The sequence below is a fragment of the Mobula hypostoma genome, chromosome 13 (assembly GCF_963921235.1).
Source record: "Mobula hypostoma chromosome 13, sMobHyp1.1, whole genome shotgun sequence".
NCBI classification, from domain to species: domain Eukaryota; kingdom Metazoa; phylum Chordata; class Chondrichthyes; order Myliobatiformes; family Myliobatidae; genus Mobula; species Mobula hypostoma.
The window spans coordinates 17,148,590-17,170,773 of record NC_086109.1 but is presented as its reverse complement, the minus strand read 5'-3'; the positions used below and the strand labels follow the sequence as shown (position 1 = coordinate 17,170,773).

The 22,184-nt window shown below is 40.7% G+C and overlaps 1 protein-coding gene across 3 annotated transcripts in view; it reads left to right on the top strand.

Annotated features, from left to right (window-relative positions):
• dstyk (dual serine/threonine and tyrosine protein kinase) overlaps positions 1–22,184 on the top strand; it is a 79,545-nt gene that overhangs the window by 38,809 nt on the left and 18,552 nt on the right. For all 3 annotated transcript variants that reach the window (XR_010020084.1, XR_010020085.1, XM_063065368.1), the window contains exons 3-4: positions 14,038–14,731; positions 21,051–21,289. Coding sequence is in view for 1 of the 3 variants with exons in the window: in XM_063065368.1 (XP_062921438.1) it covers positions 14,038–14,731; positions 21,051–21,289 (933 nt within the window). In the remaining 2 variants the exon portion in view is untranslated. The remainder of the gene's footprint in view (positions 1–14,037; positions 14,732–21,050; positions 21,290–22,184) is intronic.

The window sequence follows — 22,184 nt, the reverse complement described above, 5'->3', positions numbered from 1 at the left end:
GTTCATTGCTGACCTTGACTACTGTCTGTGGAGTTTGCATCTTTCTGTGACACCTGAAGAATTTCTTCTGGGTGCTCAGGTTTTGATCTGCATCTTAAAGATGTGTGGGTTGGTAGGTTAATTGGCCACTACATAGGTCCTGACATTTTGGTAAGTTTGGAGGATAATGACCATTTACAGAGAATAAAAATGGGATAAATGTAAGATATAGAATAACTGAGAGGTTGATTGACATGGATTGCAGGGCCAGTTTCCTTGCTAAACAAATAACTTGATGACTTTGATGTAAAAGACAGTAGAGGAGATATTTGATGTCCAGAATGGCCATTTGAGGGTGTTTAGAGAAAACAGTGATTTGTATTTGAAGACCGTGGTGAATATATTCCAAAAGGGTGATGTGGCCTGGGCAATGGCAGACTCATTGATTTTCCTGCATGCTGTGTTATTGAATGAAGACAATCACCAGAAGTGAACTTGGGTTTCCAGTGATGACCCTGCAAATCCCAGCTAAGATCTATCTGGAAAAGATTGTTTGTCCATGATTGCATTGCTTTGTGCAAGATGTGATGTGGTTTGATTTTTGCATGCTTAATTTACTGTAAATGTTGGGAATCAATTAAAGGTGAATTGTTATGTTGCAATGAATTTATTATGAGAAGTGTTAAATTGGATTGAACAAGGAAGAAGCAGAGTGCAGGATGCCAAATGATCATGCTGACATTTGGGTGCATAAATGGAAAACACATTCAGGACTGTTAGAAAGGTGAGGTATAGGGGGACCGAGGATTTTTGGACTGTAAATCACATCAAAGTAGAATGAAGTCCTTGTTAACTCTTAGCCATAAAATGGGTTTTGTTCTAGTTAACAAGAAGCAAAGAGGATATTTGTCCAACGGGAACAGTGAAGAGAAGAAACAAGCACGAGTGACTTGGGGGTTTGAACTAAATGAAAACTAGAAACTAGTTGCCTTTTCTTTCTGTGGCGCAGTTTAAAGGTGGTATATGGTTTGGAAAAGCCACCGCTTGAATACTATGGGTAAATTCGGGGCATGAACAAGAGCAAATTTAAACTCAAAGTCAACTTTGAGAAATGTCAGCAACACACAAAATGCTGGAGCAATGCAGCAGGCCAGGCAGCATCTATGGAAAAAAAGTAAAGTCAACATTTGGGGCCAAAATGCTAATAATTTTGTTTATAGGACACTTTTCATAGATTTAGCTCAAAGTGCTTTACAGTGGGATAAAACTGCAAGCATGAAAATAAAAATAAACATTAAAAAGTTGTTGGTTAAAAGCAAGGTTTACAAAAATTGGATTTGAGCTTGTGTTAAGTGTCAACTGGGTCTGCATCTCTAATAGTTATTGAATTTCACAGTTAGGAGCATAATTCAAAAAAAAAAGCTGACCTGCAAATGATCTTTTGAGGAAGGTTGTTTTGAAATATTATGAAAATATTATAAAAAAAAAATGGTTCTGGTAAAATGGCAATGCATTTGATTGCTGCACCTTCTACGGGGTCAACCATTTTTGTTGTGGTCTTTTTTAATGTACTTTTTATGATGGCAAGACCCTGCTAGACATTAAGAACTTAAAAGTAGCATGTCTTACACCATCAGCAAGTTGCTCATTGGCGGCGAAACTGAAGGCGCTGGACTTGGTGTGTATCATACCGCTGCTTGCATTGGAGGAGTTGGTGCTCAAAGGCGGTGTGTGCTCTAACAACGAATGATTCTCTTAGCCGCCTTTCTTGTGATCACAAGACCCTGTTGGATACTATTAATGTGGAATGCCGCAAGTCTGATTGACTGATTTATTGGCAGGCAGCGGGGGAGCTGCATGGCCTTGATCGTTGCAAGGACGAGGCCTCAGTGTCACCTTGCTTACAGCTGCTCGGAAGAGAGCCGTCAGGGTCGGTGCGCTCCACTGGAGACAGTGTGGTGCAGCGTCAAAGCGGGAGTTGGTGCTGCCCCCAAAGTATTTGCTCAGCAGAAAACAAGCAATGTTATGTTCAACTGCAGATACTGCAACATTCACGGACTCAGGGCCTTGGGCTTTCTTTGTGTGACTATATATTTAGATTAGAATATGAGGACACGCAGTCCTCTTTTATTGTCATTTAGAAATGCATGCATTAAGAAATGATACAATATTCCTCCGGTGTGATATCACAGAAACACAGGACAGACCAAGACTGAAAAACTAACAAAAACCACATAATTAGAACGCAAACAACAGGAATTCTGCAGATGCTGGAAATTCAAGCAACATACATCAAAGTTGCTGGTGAATGCAGCAGGCCAAGCAGCATCTATAGGAAGAGGCGCAGTCGACGTTTCAGGCCGAGACCCTTCGTCAGGACTAACTGAAGGAAGAGTGAGTAAGGGATTTGAAAGCTGGAGGGGGAGGGGGAGATGCAAAATGATAACATTATATCAAAATTATAACATATAGTTACAACAGTGCAACAATACCATCACTTGATGAAGAACAGGCCATAATCACAGTAAAAAAAAGTTCAAAGTCTCTCCAAAGTCCCACATCTCACGCAGACGGGAGAAGGAAGAAAACTCCCTGCCATGCCCGACCACAGTCTGACTCTGAGTCTTCTGAAAACTTAGAGCCTCCGATCAGCCCTCCGACACCGAGTACCGAGCACCATCTCTGCCGAATGCTTCGACCTCAGCTTTGGTCGCCAGCAGCAGGCAAAGCCGGGGATTTTGGGGCCTTCCCTTCAGAGAGAATCTCGATCGCACAGTAGCAGCGGCAGCGAACCGGGCATTTCAGTTTTTCTCCAGATGTTCCTCTGCTTCTCATGTCTGTCTCCATCAAATCAGAATTGTGCACGGTCCCTGCTTAACAAATACGATATCATTTCACCAGAGAGCTGCGTGTGCTGCATCGCGCCGCCATCTTCTCCTCCTGCCCCTACAGTCATGAATATATTGTATGTGCTAACTATCCTTTATGTGCTTTGTACTGTGTGTGACTGTTGGTCTGTGTTCTGCAGCTTGGCCTCTGAGTAATGCTGTTTTGATTATCTGTATTTGTGTATGGTTGAATGGCACTTGAACTTAACTCCTGAAAGGCTTGTGGTAGAGTGGTGCAGTGGAAACATGATTGAAACTTGATGAACTCTATTCACATTTTGGAGCTGGAGTTGCTTGAGATTTGGTGAGTGGTGATTTTGTTTATCTATAATGAGTATTGTAACATTTTCCTGCTACTTGGGTAGATTTGGGAATTGGTGGATGGGAGAGATTGCTGCAACGGGTATGAACTAGGTTGTAAAATTCATTAGATTTTTAACCAGATGTTATGGGTGAGTAGTGATCAGAAGCCAATGAGTTTAGCACTCTCTCTAAAAGAGCAGCACCAAGGACAGTTTCAATGCTGCTTTTGATAATACTGGTCCATCAGCTTGGATCATGGAGAAAGAATTTGCAATTTGGTGTTGCCATTTTCTGTGCCTTAACTACGCACTACATTCCAGTTCATCAGGCTGAAGTTAGTCCTTCAGTTTTGAACAGTTTCATTAGCTTGTGACTGAATTCCTTTTTCTGCATCGTTTTGTGTGGTCTCTTGGAGATGCCACTGACTGCCTCCATTGTGGGAGCAGATGAAATTCATCATTCATTCCTCAGCCTCTTGTGGGCAAAGGCACAGTCAATTATGATGGAGAGTTTTTTTGAAAGAATTTTTATTAGATTACATCTTGATTAGCGTCTTGTCCTTTGTAACATGATTTTAGATTGCAAGTGATTGGGGGTTGGGATAGAATGACATTAAGCAAGGAATAAGCACTTAAAATTAATAGCCAAAGCTACTTTTAAATAGAAATGGCAATTATAATAGAGATTTCATGCAAATGAATCCTAAATTTTGTTTGTGCCTTTGGCTCAGAATCCTAACTGTTGGATCAGAATCAAGTTTATTGTCACTGACATATGTCAGAATATTTGTTTTGTTACAATAGTACAGTTCAAGACAAAAATGCAAAATTTCAATAAAAATTCAAAGTAGCGCAAAAGAGGAATGGTGAAGTGGTATTCACAGATTGCTCAGAAATAGGATGGCACGGGAAGAATCTTTTCTTCATTGTGTCTTCAGGCTCCTGTATCTTCCTCCTTGATGGTTGTAATCAGAAGAGGGTTTTGCCATGGGCTACCATTTAACAATGCATTATCGAAAGCGCTCCATTAAGCTTTAGTATTAGCTTTTCACTGACACAGAAAAATGGGATTTTAAGTTGTCAGAAGCCATTGGTGGAAAAAATATATAGTTCTGTTGTATTTGATCAGTGGATTGTGCAGTGTTTGTGAGAGTAGAATGCTGCTCAATAGTTAGATATTGTGTGCAGCACATTGTGGACGAATAAGCACTGGGCAAAAATTTGATTCTATTACTGGCCCATGGCGCAATGATTTTCATTTTGAAAGTGACAACTGTGATTTCAAGCTCCTGTGTGTGTGAGCGGACTGAATTTTGGGGTGCAATTATTGTTTTAGAAAATGCTAATATTTGTCTGCAGCTATAGAATGAGCTGCCCAGTTTCATTTTGGCACCCAGAAAAATTAGTGTATCAGTAGTGTCTTTCAGTTTGTAGGTATACTTTTCATAAATTGTCTACTTTCATTTTATTACACACTTGAGATGTATTGATGAAAGTTGTGATTTTTGTCAAAAATCTCATTAAGAAAAAGTGGTTTTAAAATAGAAATCCCTTAACTGTCATTTTGTTCAATCTAGTTAATTCAAGTTAAGACTATAAGAAATCTAGTCTTCAAGTTGAGGATTATTGGAATGTTTGTATTCAAAGTTTTGTTCCCCACAGTTCACCATTTAAGTTGTTTGTGGTTTAGCTAACAATGAGTCATTGACGTAAATACAGCTTTGTGATGAGATCTAGCAGCAACTTAATGTGGTTTGAAAGCTTGGCTGCAAACCTTCAAGGATTACCCTGGAGTTGGTGTATATGAACTTCCAACTCAGCATTGCCAAGAGCAACCTCAGGAACAATGAGAAATTTATTTGATATTTAAATGAATTGTTCCATCTAAGAGGGGAAGCATTTTTGGAGAACGTTTTAGATTTCCAAACATTAATTTTCCAAAAAAATTAAATGTTAATGAAATACAAAAATTTCTTTGAAGAAAGTAACATTAAGTAATAGACAACTTTTAAAATAAAAACTTGATTACTTTGTAGGTATATGGCCCAATGCGTGATTAAACAAACAGTTGCTAATGATCAATGACATTTTGAGTTGAATGAGCAAAGCTGATTATCTGAAACACTAATGGGTGTTGAAGCAATCAAACTGGGTGAAGGACAACCAAACAAAAAGGTGAGTGTGTGGCAGATGTGACAGTTTAACCTTCAGATTATCAATTCTTACAACATGACAAGAGTGAGCACAGCAACAAGACACAAGGTGGCCATTCTGCATCAGCAAAGTCTCTCCCAAGCCGAAATTTTGTGACGCAAGAGCTTCAAATGTGCTGTCCAAGCAGTTCTGAAAGAAGCACTATGAAACAGGTAAGGTTGGACACCAGAAAAATGGTGGTTGGCCATGGAAACTGAGTTCAGCTGATGTGAGGCACATCAGACTGACTTCCCTCTAAATTGAAAGAAGTCCAGCACTGCTATCAGCTCTGAACTCACTGGAACCCAACTACACCCTACTACAGTCTGGAGAAGTCTTGTCAAAAATGGCCTTCAAGGAAGAGTTGCTGCCAAAAAGCCATTCCTCCAAAGTGGAAGCAAAGACGAAAGACTTGCCTACACACAAAAACACAAGGACAGAACAGTGGTAGCAAGTGCTCTTGACTGATGAGTCAAACTTTGAAGATTTTGGCTCAAACAAGAGGTAGATTGTCCTTTAAAAGAGCTGGATGAGTGGATGGATGTCTACAGCCAACATTGAAGAACAACAGAGGTTTCCTGCAGGTTTAGGGCTGAATTTCTGTAAACCGAGTGGGTGATCTAGTCAAAAATAATAGAATTTTCAATGCTGAGAAGTACAAATGCCCTCCATCATGCAATGCCATCAAGGTGGTGTCTGATCTGTCCCAACTTCATTCTGCAGCAGTACAATGATCCCAAACAGATGGCCAAGGTCATAAAAATCATCTTCAGTGAAAAGAACAGAGTTCTGCAACATATGGTATGTCCTCCACAGAGCCCTAATCTCAAAATCATTTAGACTGTCTGGGATTACCTAGAGAGACAGAAGCCAGTGAGACAGCCAAATTCTGCAGAAGAACTGTGGCAAGTTCTCCAAGATGCTTGGAACAACCAACCAACTGATTTTAAACTGCACAACAGTGTACCAAAGAGAATTGATGTAGTGTTAAAGGCAAAAGACAGTCACACCAAGTATTGATTTGATTTAGTTTTTTTACTGTTTGCTGCTCTTGATATTTAGAAACTTTCCATTTATTATTTTTGAAAGCAACTTTGCTTACAGATTATTTTTTTACATTCGTCTAAGTCTTTTACACAACGCGGGTATTAATAATAAATTATTAATACACAGAGGAAAATACTGAGGTAGTGTTCATGGGCTTATGTCCATTCAGAAATCTGATGGCAGAGAGAAGGAAGCTGTTCCTGACACGAGTGTGTCTTCAGGCTCCTTTACCACCACCTTGATGGTAGCAAAGAAAAGAGGGCATATCTTGGGTGATGAATGTCTTTAGTGATGGATCCCACCTTTTTGGGGCATTCCCTTTTGAAGATGCCCTTGATTCTGGGGAACTGATTGCTCTTGATGGAGCTGGATGAATTTACACCTTTCTTCATCTTTTTCCATTCCTGTGCAGTGGCCCCTCCATTCCAGATGTGATGCAATCAGTATGAATGCTCTCCACAGTGCATCGGTAGAAATTTGCATGTTCTTTGGGTGACATACCAAGTTTCCACAAGTTCCTAATGGAACATAATTGCCATTGTGCCTTCTTTGTAATTGCATAAATATGTTAGGCCCAGGATAGACTCTTAGAGACGTTGACACCCAGGAACTTGAAACTGCTCACTCTTCATTTTCTGATTCCTCTCAGGACTGGTGTGTTCCCTCAATTTCCCCTTCCTGAAGTCCCCAATCAATCCCTTGATCTGTCAGACATTGAATGTAAGGTTGCTGTTGCGACACCCCTCAACTACCTGAACTGTCTCACTCCTGTATGCCATCTGAAATTGTTCCAATTGTTGTGTTGACAGCAAACTTGATGATGTTTGAACTGTGCCTAGCCACACCATCATGGGTGTAGAGGAAGTAGAGCAGTGGGCTGCGCACACATCCTTGAGGTGCGCTAGTGTTGATTGTCAGTGAAGAGATGTTGCCTCCGATGTTGGAACACAATGTAATGTTCTATGATTTCAGTTTTTAATTGCTCCTATTCATTGTTTGACCAGTTAATATTGTATGGCCTGACTTGCTGAGTACTTCCAGCATTCTGTTATCAATAGTGAAACCAGAACACTGCAGCAGAACTAGATGGAAGATGAGGTGCTGTTTCTCAAACATGATGGGCCTGATTCTAAAAATACAGATGTTTCTGCTTGCTCGTTTCCCTCCTCTCCCCCCACCCCAGTGGAGGGCATGCTCAGCCTGACCTGCTGAATGTGTCTTCCAGCTCTGCGCTTTGCAACTCTATTCTGTCTTCTGTGTTCTCACTCTAACTGCTCCCATTTGGTCGCCGACCAGGAAGAAGACATCTCTTCCTTTCAGATGCCACCTCCAGCTCTGCTGCATCTGCTCTTAGGATGAGGCTATTCATTCCAGAACTAAGGAGATCCTCTTCCTTCAAAAAAAGGGATTTCCCTTCCTCCACCCTCAACCTCATCTATTTCACGCACATTTGCCCTCACTGCATCCTCCTGCCACTCCACCAGGGGTGAGGGTTCCTTTTGTCTTTACCTACCATCCCAACAGCCTCAGCAATTAACAAAATTCTCTGTGACTTCCACCATCTCCAATGGGATTCCACTGTCAAGCACATACTTCCCTCCCTCCCTCCCAGCTCCACTTTCTGTTTTCCACAGGGATCACTCCCTATGCGACTCCCTTGTCGGTTCGTCCCTCCCCTCTGATTTCCCTCCTGGCACTTATCCTTGTAAGTGGAACAAGTGCTACACCTGCCCTTACACTACCTCCCTCACTACCATTCAGGGCCCCAAAGAGTCCTTCCAGGTGAGATGACTCTTCGCCTGTGAGTCTGTTGGGGTCATGTACTGTGTCTGGTGCTCCCGATGTGGCCTCCTCTAAAAGTGCAAAACCAACTGAAATTCTGATTGTTTTATCTTGCTTTGTTTTTTTTTAAAACTCCTATTTGTTTCAGCAAATGTTTTTGGCATCAGCCACAAATTGAAGGGAATTATTTGTCCCTTGGAGGTCTTTGCACATAGTCAGGATCAACACATCCTGGCATTAAAGTCCATTGTTGTTAACTTAATGTCAAGTCAAGCCAAGTTTATTGTCATTTCGACCATAAGCTGCTGGTACAGAACACAGTAAAAATGAAACAACATTCCTCCAGGATCCTGGTGCTACATGAAAACAACACAAAACTACACTAGACTATGTGAGACAGCTCAAGGCTACACTAGACTACGTAAAACAACATAAAAACTGCACTAGACTACAGACCTGCATGGACTACATAAAGTGCACAAAACACTGCAGGGCAGTACAATAATTAATAAACAAGACAATAGGCACAGTAGAGGACAAATTACAATATAATAAATGATGTAGATGTCAGTCTAGACTCTGAGTATTGAGGAGTCTGATGGCTTGGGGGAAGAAACTATTGCACAGTCTGGTCGTGAGAGCCGAATGCTTCGGTACCTTTTTCCAGATGGCAGGAGGGAGAAGTTTGTGTGAGGGGTGCGTGTGGTCCTTCACAATACTGGGTGCAGTGTGTGGCGTAAATGTCTGTAATAGCGGGAAGAGAGACCCCAATGATCTTCTCAACTGACCTCACTATCCGCTGCAGGGTCTTACGATCCGAGACGGTGCAATTCCCGAACCAGGCAGTGATGCAGCTGCTCAGGATGCTCTCAATACATCCTCTGTAGAATGTGCTGAGGATAGGGGTGGGAGATGGACTTTTCTCAGCCTTCACAGAAAGCAGAGATGCTGCTGGGCTTTCTTGGCTATGGAGCTGGTGTTGAGGGACCAGGTGAGATTCTCTGCCAGGTGAACACCAAAAAATTTGGTGCTCTTAATGATCTCAATGGAGGAGCCGTCAATGTTCAGCGGAGAGTGGTCACTCCGAGCACGTATCAGTCCGTCAGCGAAAACAGGATCTCCCAGCAGTCACCCATTTAAATTCCATTTCCCAATCCGACACATCAGTCTCTGGCCTTCTCTACTGTCATGATGAGACCGCACTGAGTTTGGAGGAGCAACACCTTGTATTCCATCTGGGTAGCCTCCAACCTGATGGCATGAGCATCGATTTCTCAAACTTCCGATAATGCCTCCCCTTTCCCCATTCCCCATTCCCATTTACCTCTCCTTCCTTATCACCTTGCCTGTTCATCACCTCCTTCTGGTGCTCCTCCCTCTTTTCTTTCTTCCATGGACTTTCTGTCCTCTCCCATCAGATTCCCCCTTCTCCAGCCCTGTATCTCTTTCACCAATCAACTTCCCAGCTCTTTACTTCACACCCTTTCCCTTCCCGGTTTCACCTATCATCTTGTGGTTCTTCCTCCCCTCCCCCCACCTTCTTTCTGACTCCTTATTTTTTTTCTTCTTCTAGTCCTAATGAAGGGTCTCGGCCCGAAACATTGACTGTAGTCTTTTTCATAGATGCTGCCTGACCTGAGTTCCTCCAGCATTTTGTGTGTGTTGCTTTCATTTAAGGACTTCACCCACATCCTCAGCATCAAAACAAATTGTCCCTCCCCTGCTCTTTATCCTTGAGTGGTCCTACTCTCCCTAGTTAACCTTGCTACTCTGCCTAGTTGATTTTGATGTACAGTAAATTTAGAATGCCTTGGGATTCTTTTGAACTCTACTTGCCAAGAACTTTTAATGGCCCTTCCTGGCTTTCCTAATTCCCTTCTTGAGTTCTTTTCTGGCTTCCTTATAATCCTCAAGTGCTCTGTTTGATTCTGTCTTCCTAAGCTTTATTTACTTTTCCTTTTTCTCCTAGACTGTTCATCGACTCTCTTGACATCCAAGATTCTCTTATCTTGCGATCCTGTCCTTTCCCTGCCTTGCTTCAATTTGATACACTCCTGTAAGATCCATACTTGACCTTATTTCTGTAGCTATATTAAAGCTTGGGGTCACTGTTCCCTAACTGTTCGCCCACTAAGGTCAGTCATCTGGCCAGGCTCATTATCCAACACTAGATCCAGTGCGACCCCTCTTCTTGTTGGACTATCTACACCAGGGGTCAGCAACCTTTTTGCCTCTGTGGGCTGGATCGCCTATTAATGAGTGGATGGTGGGCCAGATAAATGCCCAAAAAAGACTTGAAATTTGGGAATTATCCATCTAAATGCATCTAGTTATGTTTTACCTGAAATTAATGAATAAAGCATGCTAGAAAATCATTTGTGCTTAAGGTTGCCTACTCCTGATCTACACATTGATTTGAGAATACCACCTGGATGCTCCAAACAAATTTTGCCCATCTGAACCTCTTGCACTTAAAATGTTCCAGTTTATATTAGGAAGTTTAAATTCCCCATGATAACAATCCTGTTATTTATATAATTTTCTTTAATCTGCCTACATATCTGTTCCTCAATGTCTGTTTGGCTATTTTTTTTTGGGGGGGGGTCTGTAGTGAAATCTCATCAGAGTGATTACACTTTTTTTTTAAAGTTCTACCTATATAAACTCAGTGGATGAGCCCTCCATTATGTCCCCTCTGAATGCAGCTGTGATATTGTCTCTGATTAGTAGTGCAACTCCCCTGCCTCTTTTCCCCTCTGTCTTCTTTGAAGCATCAAAATCCTGGGACATTAAGCACCCATTCCTGTCTTTTTCTCAATCAAATCTCTGTAATGGCCACAGCATAGTTCCATGTACTGATCCATGCTCTAAGTTCATCAACTTTACCTACAATGCTCCTTGCATTAAAATATACACATTTCAAGCTATCTGTCCCATCATAATGTATTAATTTGTCTTGCCTGCTTTACTGGTCTTGACATTTACCTTCCCCTCCATCCATCTGCTCTCTGACCTGGTGCCCTGGTTCCCATCCCCTCCCAAACTAGTTGAAAGCTAGTTTGAAAGAGCTAAGTGACGTCTCTGTAAATGTACAGCCAATTTCATTTACTCAGCCAGGATTTTAACAAGGAGCTTAAGTCTTTCTGGTTTAAGATTCACCAGGAGGAAATGACAAGACTTTTTGATATTATAACATTGAAACCTCTTTGAAATGTTCTCCTGGAAATGTGCTGCTCTTGTACGCAAAATCAATAATAAAATTGGCTAGTGGTTTGTAAGTAAAAGCAAGAAGTCAATGAAACAGCTGGTTCTTCCTTTCTTCTCTTTCCCCTCTCAACTGCATCCCCTACCCCTTGAGTTACTTCCTTTGTTATTGAGTTGCAGATTGTAAATGCAAAGACAAAAATAACCAGTTTAGAGTGGCTATTTCCTCTTCCACTCTCATCAAATAATCACATCAAGGTACTTTAATTTGGTCACTATTGCATCCTACCTAGGATCCAGGTTTGTTTTTTTAAAAAATTTTGCTCCCCTCATTAAGATTGACCACTTGGTTTGTAGGGGAGTTAGGCCATTGGCTGAGGGTTGATAGTACGTGGCCATGTAAACTTGAGTGTGGCAGCTTAGGAGCAGAATGGATTGGTTCCTTAATTCCAGCTGCAGGTTCAGATAAAGAGGCAAAAAACCTCTTGATCTTTTCATTTGGTCAACATCAGCAGAAAAACTCATAGGAACATAAGGCCTAGAAGGTTGTGTGAAATGTCAGGTACTCTTAAATATGTTCTTAAATTCTACATTTTCCAATTGATTTATTGGAGAACTGGATGAGATCACTTTTATTACCTAATTTTGTGATTATGAATTTTCATTGTCAAGTTGCCACTGCGATTTTGAGACCTCAGTCCTGTCTTTCTTTGTACAAATAGATTTGATTTCAAACTGTAAGCTCCTGTGGTTTATTTGGCTCTTTTTTTGCAGGGGGGCACTGTAAATGCAGATTATAATTTCAAAGGAAGTTTATGCACATATCTGGACAACTCTGGGTTCAAGATCATGAAGATTTTATTAATGCAGCAACTTAAGTTCCAAAAACCCATAACAATAATGACTTGTAGCAACACACACAAAATGCTGGAGGAGCTCGGCAAGTCAGGCTGAAACTATCGAGAGAAATAAACAGTTGTTGTTTCAGGACAAGCCCCTTCATCAGGACAGGAAAGGAAAGAAGCTTTTCAGTCCTGATGAAGGATCTCGGCCTAAATGTCAACTGTTGATTCCCTTCCAAAGGTGTTGCCTGACCAGTGGGGTTCCTTCAGCATTTGTGTGTTCTTGAAGATTTCTAGCATCTGCAGAATTTTGTCTTTTAATGCCTTGTAACTTATTGCAGTTACTGGTTATGTAGGGGTGGTAGGCAAGTTGCATATGTTCCAGTTCCCAGAAGTACTTGGTTTGGCAATCATTTCAGTTATTTTGGTAGTGACATTTTTTTTTCCTAGCTCAAAATGGTTCTATTTGCATATGACATCATCAAAATAGGTTGTAACTAGTATGCAATGCTATGTCATTCTCAGTTGTCATTGCAGTAGTCATTGATCCAATTTAAAGACGAAAGGAGCTGCCATCCTACTCTGGTATAGTTAGGGCTGCAGAAGTTCAAAGATCTACTATGTGCTTGATTGAGAACTGACCTTCATTTCTGGATTTCAGAGCTTTGCAGCACAGAAACAGGCCTTTTGGCCCATCAAGTTCATGCCGAACTATTATCCTGCCTAGTTATATCGACCTGGACCATAGCCCTCATACCTTTTCCATCCATGTACTTACATAAACTACTCTTGAAAGTTGAAATCAAGCCCGTGTCCACCATTTTTGCTGGCAGCTCATTCCACACTCTTAAGACAGCCTCAGTGAAGAAGTTCCCCCTCATGTTCCCTTTAAACATTTCACCTTTCACCTTTCACCCTTAACCTATAATCTCTTGTTCTCATCTCAACCAACCACAGTGGAAACAACCTGCTTATATTTACCCAATCTATACTCATAATTTTATATACCCCTATCAAATCTCCCCTCAGTTTCCTACACTACAGGGGAAGAAGAAGTCCTAAACTATTTAATCTTCCCCTATATCTCAGGTCCTCAAGTCCCAGCAACATCCTTGTACCTTTTCTCTGTACTTGTTCAATCTTATTTATATCTATCCTATAGGAAGGTAACAGAACTGCATGCAATACTCCAAATTTGGTCTCACCATCATATTGTAAAACTTCAACACAGCATCCCAACTCCTGTACTCAGTACTTGGATTTATGAAGGGGAATATGCTAAAAGCTCTCTTTACAACCCTATCTACCGACGGCACCACTTTCAAGGACTTGTGGATCTGTATTTTCAGGCCCCACTGTCCTTCTGCTCTCCTCGGTGCCTAACGTTCAGTGTAAGTTCCCAAAGTGCAACACTTACCTGAATTAAATTCCATCTGCCATTTTTCAGCCCACATAGGCCCTTATTATACTTAACCTTCACAGGACTGGCGGCCTTTCTCTTGTATCGCTAATCACTGTCATTTGTATTTCATTTTCATTGCCTTATAATATCACAGGAATCCAACAGTCTATTGCAGTGCAGTTTTTTGACTCCACCAGTCAGTGGATCCTCGTGACTGAAACTTGCTGTTGGTATGAAGTTAAAGATGCCTTTGAAGCATTCTTAACAATACTACATTGGGAGTTCTCTGGCTTTGTGTAATCATGTAGCTGAAATTGGGCATGAATCTGTCTTTGTCTTTGAAAATGCTTCTGAGGCAAGTAAATTTTTCTTTTTCTAACATTGTCTTTCCTTTTTAGGAAATGGATGTCCTAGTTGTACCTTGCCATGAAGCCCAGGCAGAACGGGGCACATTAGATGACTATTTGAGACACTCCATGCCAATTCTTGTCTATGCTATCAGTGAGGACCGTTTGACAGACAATGAAGAGAGGGAGCTGGAGGACTTGAAGAAGAAACATGCCCTACCTATCTTCTTCATCAAAGTACCAAAACAATTGACAGGTCACCACCCAGAATCTCACTCAGGACCAGACAAGGATTACCTATTGAAAAGTTCAAAAACTGAAAAAGAAAAGAGCTTGCTTTATCGTCAGCTCACAAAGTTGGAGTACTTAAGTCCCACAGGATGTGGAATATCTCTCACCAACAAAGTCCCAAGTGTGTTGGTAGAACACTTTGAGAAGTTAAAGCAACTTGGAGCCTTTGCAAAGCAGGTGGTGCAGATGTATCTGGTTGATGCAGCAACTGTGCTGAATGGCGTCCACTGCCGCTGCCTTGATATCTTCATCAACCAGGCCTTCGATATGCAGAGGGACTTACAGATTACTCCCAAGCGATTGGAATACACCAGGGACAAGGAAAATGAGTTGTACCAGTCTCTGATGAGCATTGCAAATAGGAAACAGGAGGAAATGAGAGATATGATTGTTGAGACGCTGAGCAGCATGAAGGAGGAGCTTTTGGAAGAAGCAGCAAACTTGGAATTCAAAGGTGAGTTTAGCCTGTCAGTTTTTATTTTGAAATGAATATTTATTTGAGTCCATTTATTTTGCTTTGTGCTCACATATTAAATGCTGATCTGGCTTTCTGATTGGTAATTGTGATCTATTAGATGACACTGGAGACTGCACAGTGTCGGGTTTGGTGCTCAAGTTTGTAATGCTGCCACTTCTCCTGTACATAACTGATTTCTCTATTTGACACACTCTTACAAGTGGAGAGCACGCTCTATTCCTCAAGCATTGTATGAAGCTATTTGCTTTTAAAGTTTTTAAATTTTCCACGCTTTCTTCCCCAGTTTAAAACCACTCATATCTAGTTTGTGGGAATGAATTGATTAACAATTTATTTAAAGAATTGTTTTATTTTATACATGGCCAGTTGATATAGAAAACAATTCGATTCAATTGATCTATAATTTCGAAGTAACTAAATTGGGAAGTGGGTTGATTTATATTTCAGTTTTTTAAAAGAAACACTAAATTTGTAATTAGCCATTGTCACCTTCATGATCTTGTTTGCTTCTTTTAACTTGGAGTAGTAATGTGTTCTGTATTTTAACATAGCATCCTATTGGGATTTGCTGTATACATCGTATCAAGCTGTTGCATATCACATTTTGTATAGAGCAAATCCCAATAGGATGCTATGTTAAAATACAGAATAAGAATTGGTGTTTAAATTGGAAAGGAGAAACTTGCCATGTGTGGAGAAGTAAGGTGCTTGTAACAAAGGCAATGATTTGGATACTTATTTGAGTTCACTAAGGCCTGATAGACGAAATGATTCAGAACTCTTCAGGTTAGTACATGAAAAATTTTTTTTTAAATGGGGGGTATGGGCAAATCAGGGATCAGCTCACAATTTAAGTTCAGGTTTCTTTCAAGCCCAGTTTAAAAACAAACCATCCATCCATCCCACTGTGGCCTTTGTCATTTTCAACAGCGTGGGAGTTTAATTTTTCTTCCCAATACCTGGAGGCTGTTGGATTTTGCAAGCATTTTCCTCATTTCTGTTTGCAATTACTTTATTTGTTGCAGGTGATTTCATACAGAAGCTGTTGGTGTTGAAAGCTTGGCACATTTGTGCTGAATACAACCCACACTGAACCCACAATCTGTGGTTGTGTCTGTGTTGGTTTGCTGTGTTTTATGAGAGTAATTGCATTTAATATGTTTATTCAAGGAAATCTCAGTCTCCACCATCCAAACACCTCACTCCTCCCAAGATTGTAAATCATTATTATGCAATGGTAGGAAGTGACAACAGGGGAATGAGCACCCTCTGGTGGTAACACAAACATGAGACTCTACAGATGCTGGAAATCCAAGCAACACACACAGTGCTGGAAGAACTCAGCAGGTCAGGCAGCATCAATGGAAAAGAGTAAACAGTCGACATTTCTCAGCCTGAAACGTCGACTATTTACTCTTTTCCATAGATGCTGCCTGGCCTCCTGAGTTCCTCCAGTATTTTGTGTGTCCTTTTCATCAGCTTGGTTTGACACAACTGCTGCATGATGGAGGGAGACTGATCAGAGAACTTAATAAGACTGGATTGTAGCTTCAAAAACAAACAGGGTTCAGGGGAATTGAGGAAGGGATCTTTAAGTTAATCTGGGCAATCTGATTGGTGTAAGAGTTGGGTTTCATCAGTTCCAGTTAAGCAGCAATCTATATGTGGTTTCACTGAGACTCTAGGAATTGCTACACTAGAGAGAAGCATAACAACTAGAGATTATATTCCTCTGGTTTCTTATTTGAGCTAAATTGTGTCTGCAGTTCCCTTGGCTCTTGTACTGATGTGTAGAGCCAAATTTTGCGAGTCTGTTAAATTTAGAAACTCCACAAAGAGCATTAAATATTGTCCAAACTAATGATTAGTGATTTAAGGGTAAAGTCCTCAAATGGCAACTTTTAGATCTATGTCAAAGTGTAAATTGGTTCAGTCACCCAAAAGAGAGGTCAGTAGTACAGTGAAGTTCAAGTTTATTATCTGTATATGTATACAACCAAATGAAACAACATTTCATTGGACCACAGTGAGTCTTGATTTTTCAAGCTTGTTGACTCTGGCCTGCATGCATGTACTGGGCCCTTATTCCCACCTTGTTCATGATGTTAGAATTGACCTACCAATTGGTGGAATGTATGCCTCTTGTGTCTAAAGTTGTACAAATTTATCTGATCTATGAGTTCTGAATGAACTGCTTTTGGTGCCCTATGGCAGTGGTTCCCAACCTCCGGGCCACAGACCGATACATTGCCGCAAAGCATGCAGGGGTGCAGTGGTAGCCAGAACACACCCAGCGCATCTTTAAGAAAAAAGCCAAAATAAGCAAGCTAATTAATTAGGTGCCGCGCAGCATGTTAAATGTCGGCCCAGATCAGAGGCGATTGCCGATTACGTCGCCTCTGATCTGGGCCGACATTTATGTGCCGGGCGGCACCTGATTAATTAGTTTGTTTATTTCGGCTTTTTTCTTAAAGACTTGCTGGGTGCGTTCCGGCCACCGCTGCATTCTTCGCGGCAATGTATCGGTCTGCGGCCCGGAGGTTGGGAACCACTGCCCTATGGATCAACCTTGATTTAATTCTCTGGGTCAATTAAGGAAGTGGGCATCAGTTGCCACTGTTTGGCAGGACAAATGTAGGAAATGAGCGAAAGGATTGGAATAATCATCTGTAGAATTTCTTGAGTGGATTTGAAATACCAATCTCTTCAAACTCCTAATGAAGCATAGTCATTGCCTTGCCACCTTTACAGCTGTATCGATATGTTGGGACCAGGTTAGATCCTCAGAAATCTTGACACTCAGGCACTTGAAACTGCTCACTCTCTCCATTTCTGATCTCTCTGAGGATTGGTATGTGTTCCTTTGTCTTACCCTTCCTGAAGACCACAATTTTCCTCCTAAATGCTGATTCCTCACCACCTTTGATTTGGCTAACAGCAAATTGAAATATGGTATTGAGACTGTTTAGCTTTGCAGTCTTAAGTATAAAGCGAATAGAGCAGAGCCCAAGCACATGGCCTTGTAGTGCACCTGTGCTGATGAAGATTGTGCAGGAGATGCTGCCAATCTGAAATGACTGGGTAAACCAAGTAAGGCTATCGAGGATCTAATTGCACAAAGAGGTATTCAGATTTTTATTGGCATTGAGTACTTTTTAAAAGGGAGAGCAGAACAGTATTCCACCCGAAGTAAAGCAATGAGCTAATCATTTCCTTAATTCAGAACATGTTAGAAAATATCAAGTTGACAATAGAAATGCTGAATTTCTAAAGTAGTCATGCACTGAAAAATAACTTGCTGTGTTCTACTTTGATCCATGCAACATTTCTACTTGGTTCAGTAGGAGACGAGAGTTTTCCCTCTTACAGGTGATTAATGGCCATGAACATGGTGCATCCTCATTCAGTACTTGCTGTTCTTGAGCTAGGAGTAAAGTTTCCTTAGTTCAGTTTCCTCCTGAAAAAGCAAAAACTTATTTAGTTGTTGAAGGATTTTCGTGTTTGAACATCTTTTCTAGCTGCTTTTATATGATGCAAGATGGAGCTTCAACATGGTGCTTTATTTCAGAATTGACCCCATTCTTAATTAAATAAACCATGTTGCCAATACTGTACATTGTAGTTGGAAATTCTGAACTTTATTCAACAAAGATGATTTGAATGCATGTTAGTCTATTTTGTTTCCCACTGTTTTCTCCCATACTTCCCTCTTTCCTAGTCCTCCTGATAGCCTGCCACTTCAGTAGTTTCAAGAATGTAATATTGGTTGTGTTCACTTTGTGTATTCCCTGCTTGATCAATGCTGGATGCTGCCATGATAACTGCTGTTTCTGATCCAATTGTGATATCGAAGCACAGGGGCTCTCCTTGATTCTAACATTTATTTATTTCTAAGTTGTTAGTAATGATTTGTACAGTATATTAAGCTTGGAAACTAAATTATCTGTTTCTGCATCACATTGTTACCTATGTTCTGTACACTTCACAGCCAAGGGTAAATTGTGAAAGCTGCCTCTAGAATGAATCTAACTTGCCAGAAGCCAACAGGAATAGCATGTTGCAATGGTGGTGGGGTGGGGAAAAGCCAAAAAAAAGCAACTAGTGGTACAGCAGTCAGCACAAAGAGGAAATACTTTGAACAGTAGCTCATTAAGTGGACAGATTATGTGCAAACTGGAGAAATTGGATCTGCAGGATGAGTTTGGGGAGCAGTAGCACCACCTAGTGTTAGAAAGCACAGAATGCATTGACAGTTAAAAGGTCCAGTGTGCTCAGAAAAGATAATGAACAGATTATGATATAAATAAGGGTTATAAATAGCAAGTTCTTAACTCTAACCCTACCTTCCCTCCTCTTCCCCCCGCCCTTACAAGTACTGGGAACTGGGATCAACGGGATTTTCAGGGTGGTAGTTGGATTGTAAAATGGTATTCGGTCATTTATTGATACTGTATCTAAATACCCAGAACTAGTAATGGTGTCACTTTATAAAAATCAATGGAGCAGGCAGTGTACCACTATAAGTGTATTCTGCTAATACTTGTTTAAAAATTCCTGTCACTAATCAAATGACCTTGCCTGGTGTCTCAGTGTTGGGTGTGTCTGCATCAATGCCACCCCCTCCCCAGCACTCCTTCTCTGCTACTTGTGCAACACCCTTCCCGTTGTGCTCCACCCTCGCCATTCCCAACATCCTTTGTTCCCACCAGATTTACAAACTCAGTCTCGACTCCATGTTCACAAATACAGTACGGTGCAAAAGTCTTAGGCGCATATATATAGATAATATGCCTAAGATTTTTGCACAGTACTGTACTATATATCTTCCAATTTCAATCCTGAATACAAGTAACCAACCACAAACTTCGGTACAGAAGGTATTCAAACCATTAAAATTTCTCATTTCAGTTCTGAATAAGTGACCCCAGTCTGGCTATATGAAGTAGTATTAATTAACTTCAATGTTATTATGTAGCAGTTTGAGTTGAGGTGCATTAATTATATAGGAGAATAATCTTTGGTGGGAGTAGTTTAGTCACACTTAAACCAACTTAATAAGTTGGGCTCTTAATTTAGTATGTTAGCTTCAATTGATATTAAAATTTGCATTTAATTTGTAAAGTGGAACAGAATTCAGGGACTGGCTAGCCTATTCTTGATTCTGAGAGACTTCCAGTGATGGTCCTACAGCCTGAAATATTTTTACCCCATACTGATTTGATCCAAATTTGGCAATCTCACTGCATCCAGAGTTGCATGTATCCTGGTTATACCTCACTACATAAGGCTTCAAGATTTTATTGTGATATATTGTGTATTTTTATCTTCAAGTACCTTGATTACTTTATTTGCAGGTGGCTTTTGGCACACTGTCCTTCATCAGTCAGGGCATTTGAGTATGGAAGTTGGATTCAATACTGAGTGTCTTGCTTGTTGTACAAGTCATTGATGAAACTGGATTTGGAATATTGTGTTCAGTTTTGGTCACCATCAAACGGGAAATATGCCATTAAATTGGAATTTGAGCGAATTTATAAGAATACTGCTGGGACTTGAGGGACTGAGCTGCGGACACATGTTGAACAGCTTGGGACTATTTTCATTGGACCACAGGAAATTGTGGGGTGATCTGATAGAATGTATAAAATTACAAGTGGCATAGATAGTGAATGTGCATAGTGGGTTTTGTTTTTTTACAGCGTCAAGAATTAGAGCAGGGGTTCCCAATCTTTTTTTTGCCATGGGCCCTTACCTTTAACCGAGGGGTCCTTGGATCTCAGTGTGAAAACCCTGAACTTGAGGCTGTAGGTTTAAGGTGAGAGGGAAGAGACTTAAGACTTCAGCCAGAGAGTGATCACTACATAGAAAGAGCTACTGGAGGAAGTGGTTGAGGTAGGTACGTTAACAACATTTAAAAGACCTGGACAGAGACACAGATAGGAAAGGCTTTAGAGGGATGTGAGCCAAATGCAAGCAAATGGGAATCTTGAACGGCATAGACCAGCTGGGCCTAAAGATGTATTTCTGTGATGTATGACTTTTGCCCACATTTATAGAATTTTGCCACTCTGCCTTACTTCCATTTTAATTAAAGTGTAATTTAACTGTGACAATTTTGCCTTGGTTAAATGTAGGTTTCCTAACCTTTTTTGGTTTTGTAATGCTATTCTTAAAATGAACTGAAGTATTTTACTACAGTATTTATGTAATTTGAATTTTTGGAATGCTTTTAGCATATTAAGCTTGTTTTCTCATTTTCTTTTGTTCCCCCCTCATTCCCCACCCTCGGCCACAGACATAATCATCTCTGAGAATGGTGAGACTGTTGGCAATAAGGATATTAAATGCTGCATCAAACAGATTCAGGAGTTGATTATTACTCGGTTAAATCAGGCGGTTGCCAATAAGCTGATCAGCTCTGTTGACTACCTTCGAGAGAGTTTTGTTGGGACCCTCGAGCGGTGCCTGAAGAGCCTGGAGAAATCCAGCCAGGATTCTGCAGTGAACAATGTTGCCAGCAATCATCTGAAGCAGGTGTGTCAAAAGTGGGTAATGGATGACAAAAGCTCTTGGGCATGCCAGTATTTTCAGCACTGTGCAGCAGTTATTGTGAAACTTTATTAGTGGCTTCATGTATTTTTTTGCTTTAGATGGTATTTTCTAGCTAGTATCGTAACTAAATCTGTGTACTGACTTGAGGGGAGAGGAGGAAATGTTGCACAGATATCAGTAATCCGAAATACAGCACCTTGAAGGCTGGTGGAGGCATTTTCATTTCAAGGAAAAAAAAGGTGTAGTGTTTATTCATAGAGCAATGCAGAAAAAAAATGACATAAGCTGGTTAGGTATATCCAAGAGCAGAAATAAGATGAATCCCCTTCTCTCCCATTCTATTTCTTTTATTATTATCTTTGCACTTTTACTTGTGTACCACCTCTCGTAACTGTGGCTGAAAGAACATTTGTGCTACTTTATTAGGCAATCCGTAATAAAGTAATCTGCTCTGACTATTATAAAGAATCTTGTTGGCTTAGGTTTTCTCACAAGTCAAAACAATGATGGTGCTATTGTCTGTTTTGCTTGTTGTGCAACAGAACTGAAATAAGACAGACTTATTCTGTCTTCCATCTCAAGTTTCTAATCTGAAAGTTAATTTTTGAAGTCATCTAAGTAATTCAATCCTGTTGATAGTTAGCTGCCAGTGAGCCAACAGTATAAAGATAACAAACACACAGAAAATGCTGGAGGAAATGTTATCTCCGAACAACTAGCTCCACAAAATGTAAACTTCATGTGCTCAATATAATACCAAATAAAAGAAGTTTGAATATAGGGTAGGGGACGTAGCTGGTGGAGGATTTTGCTATTTGACATGGTATTTGTCTCCTGTGATCTGTATGGAAACCACAGACGAGCTATAGACACAATG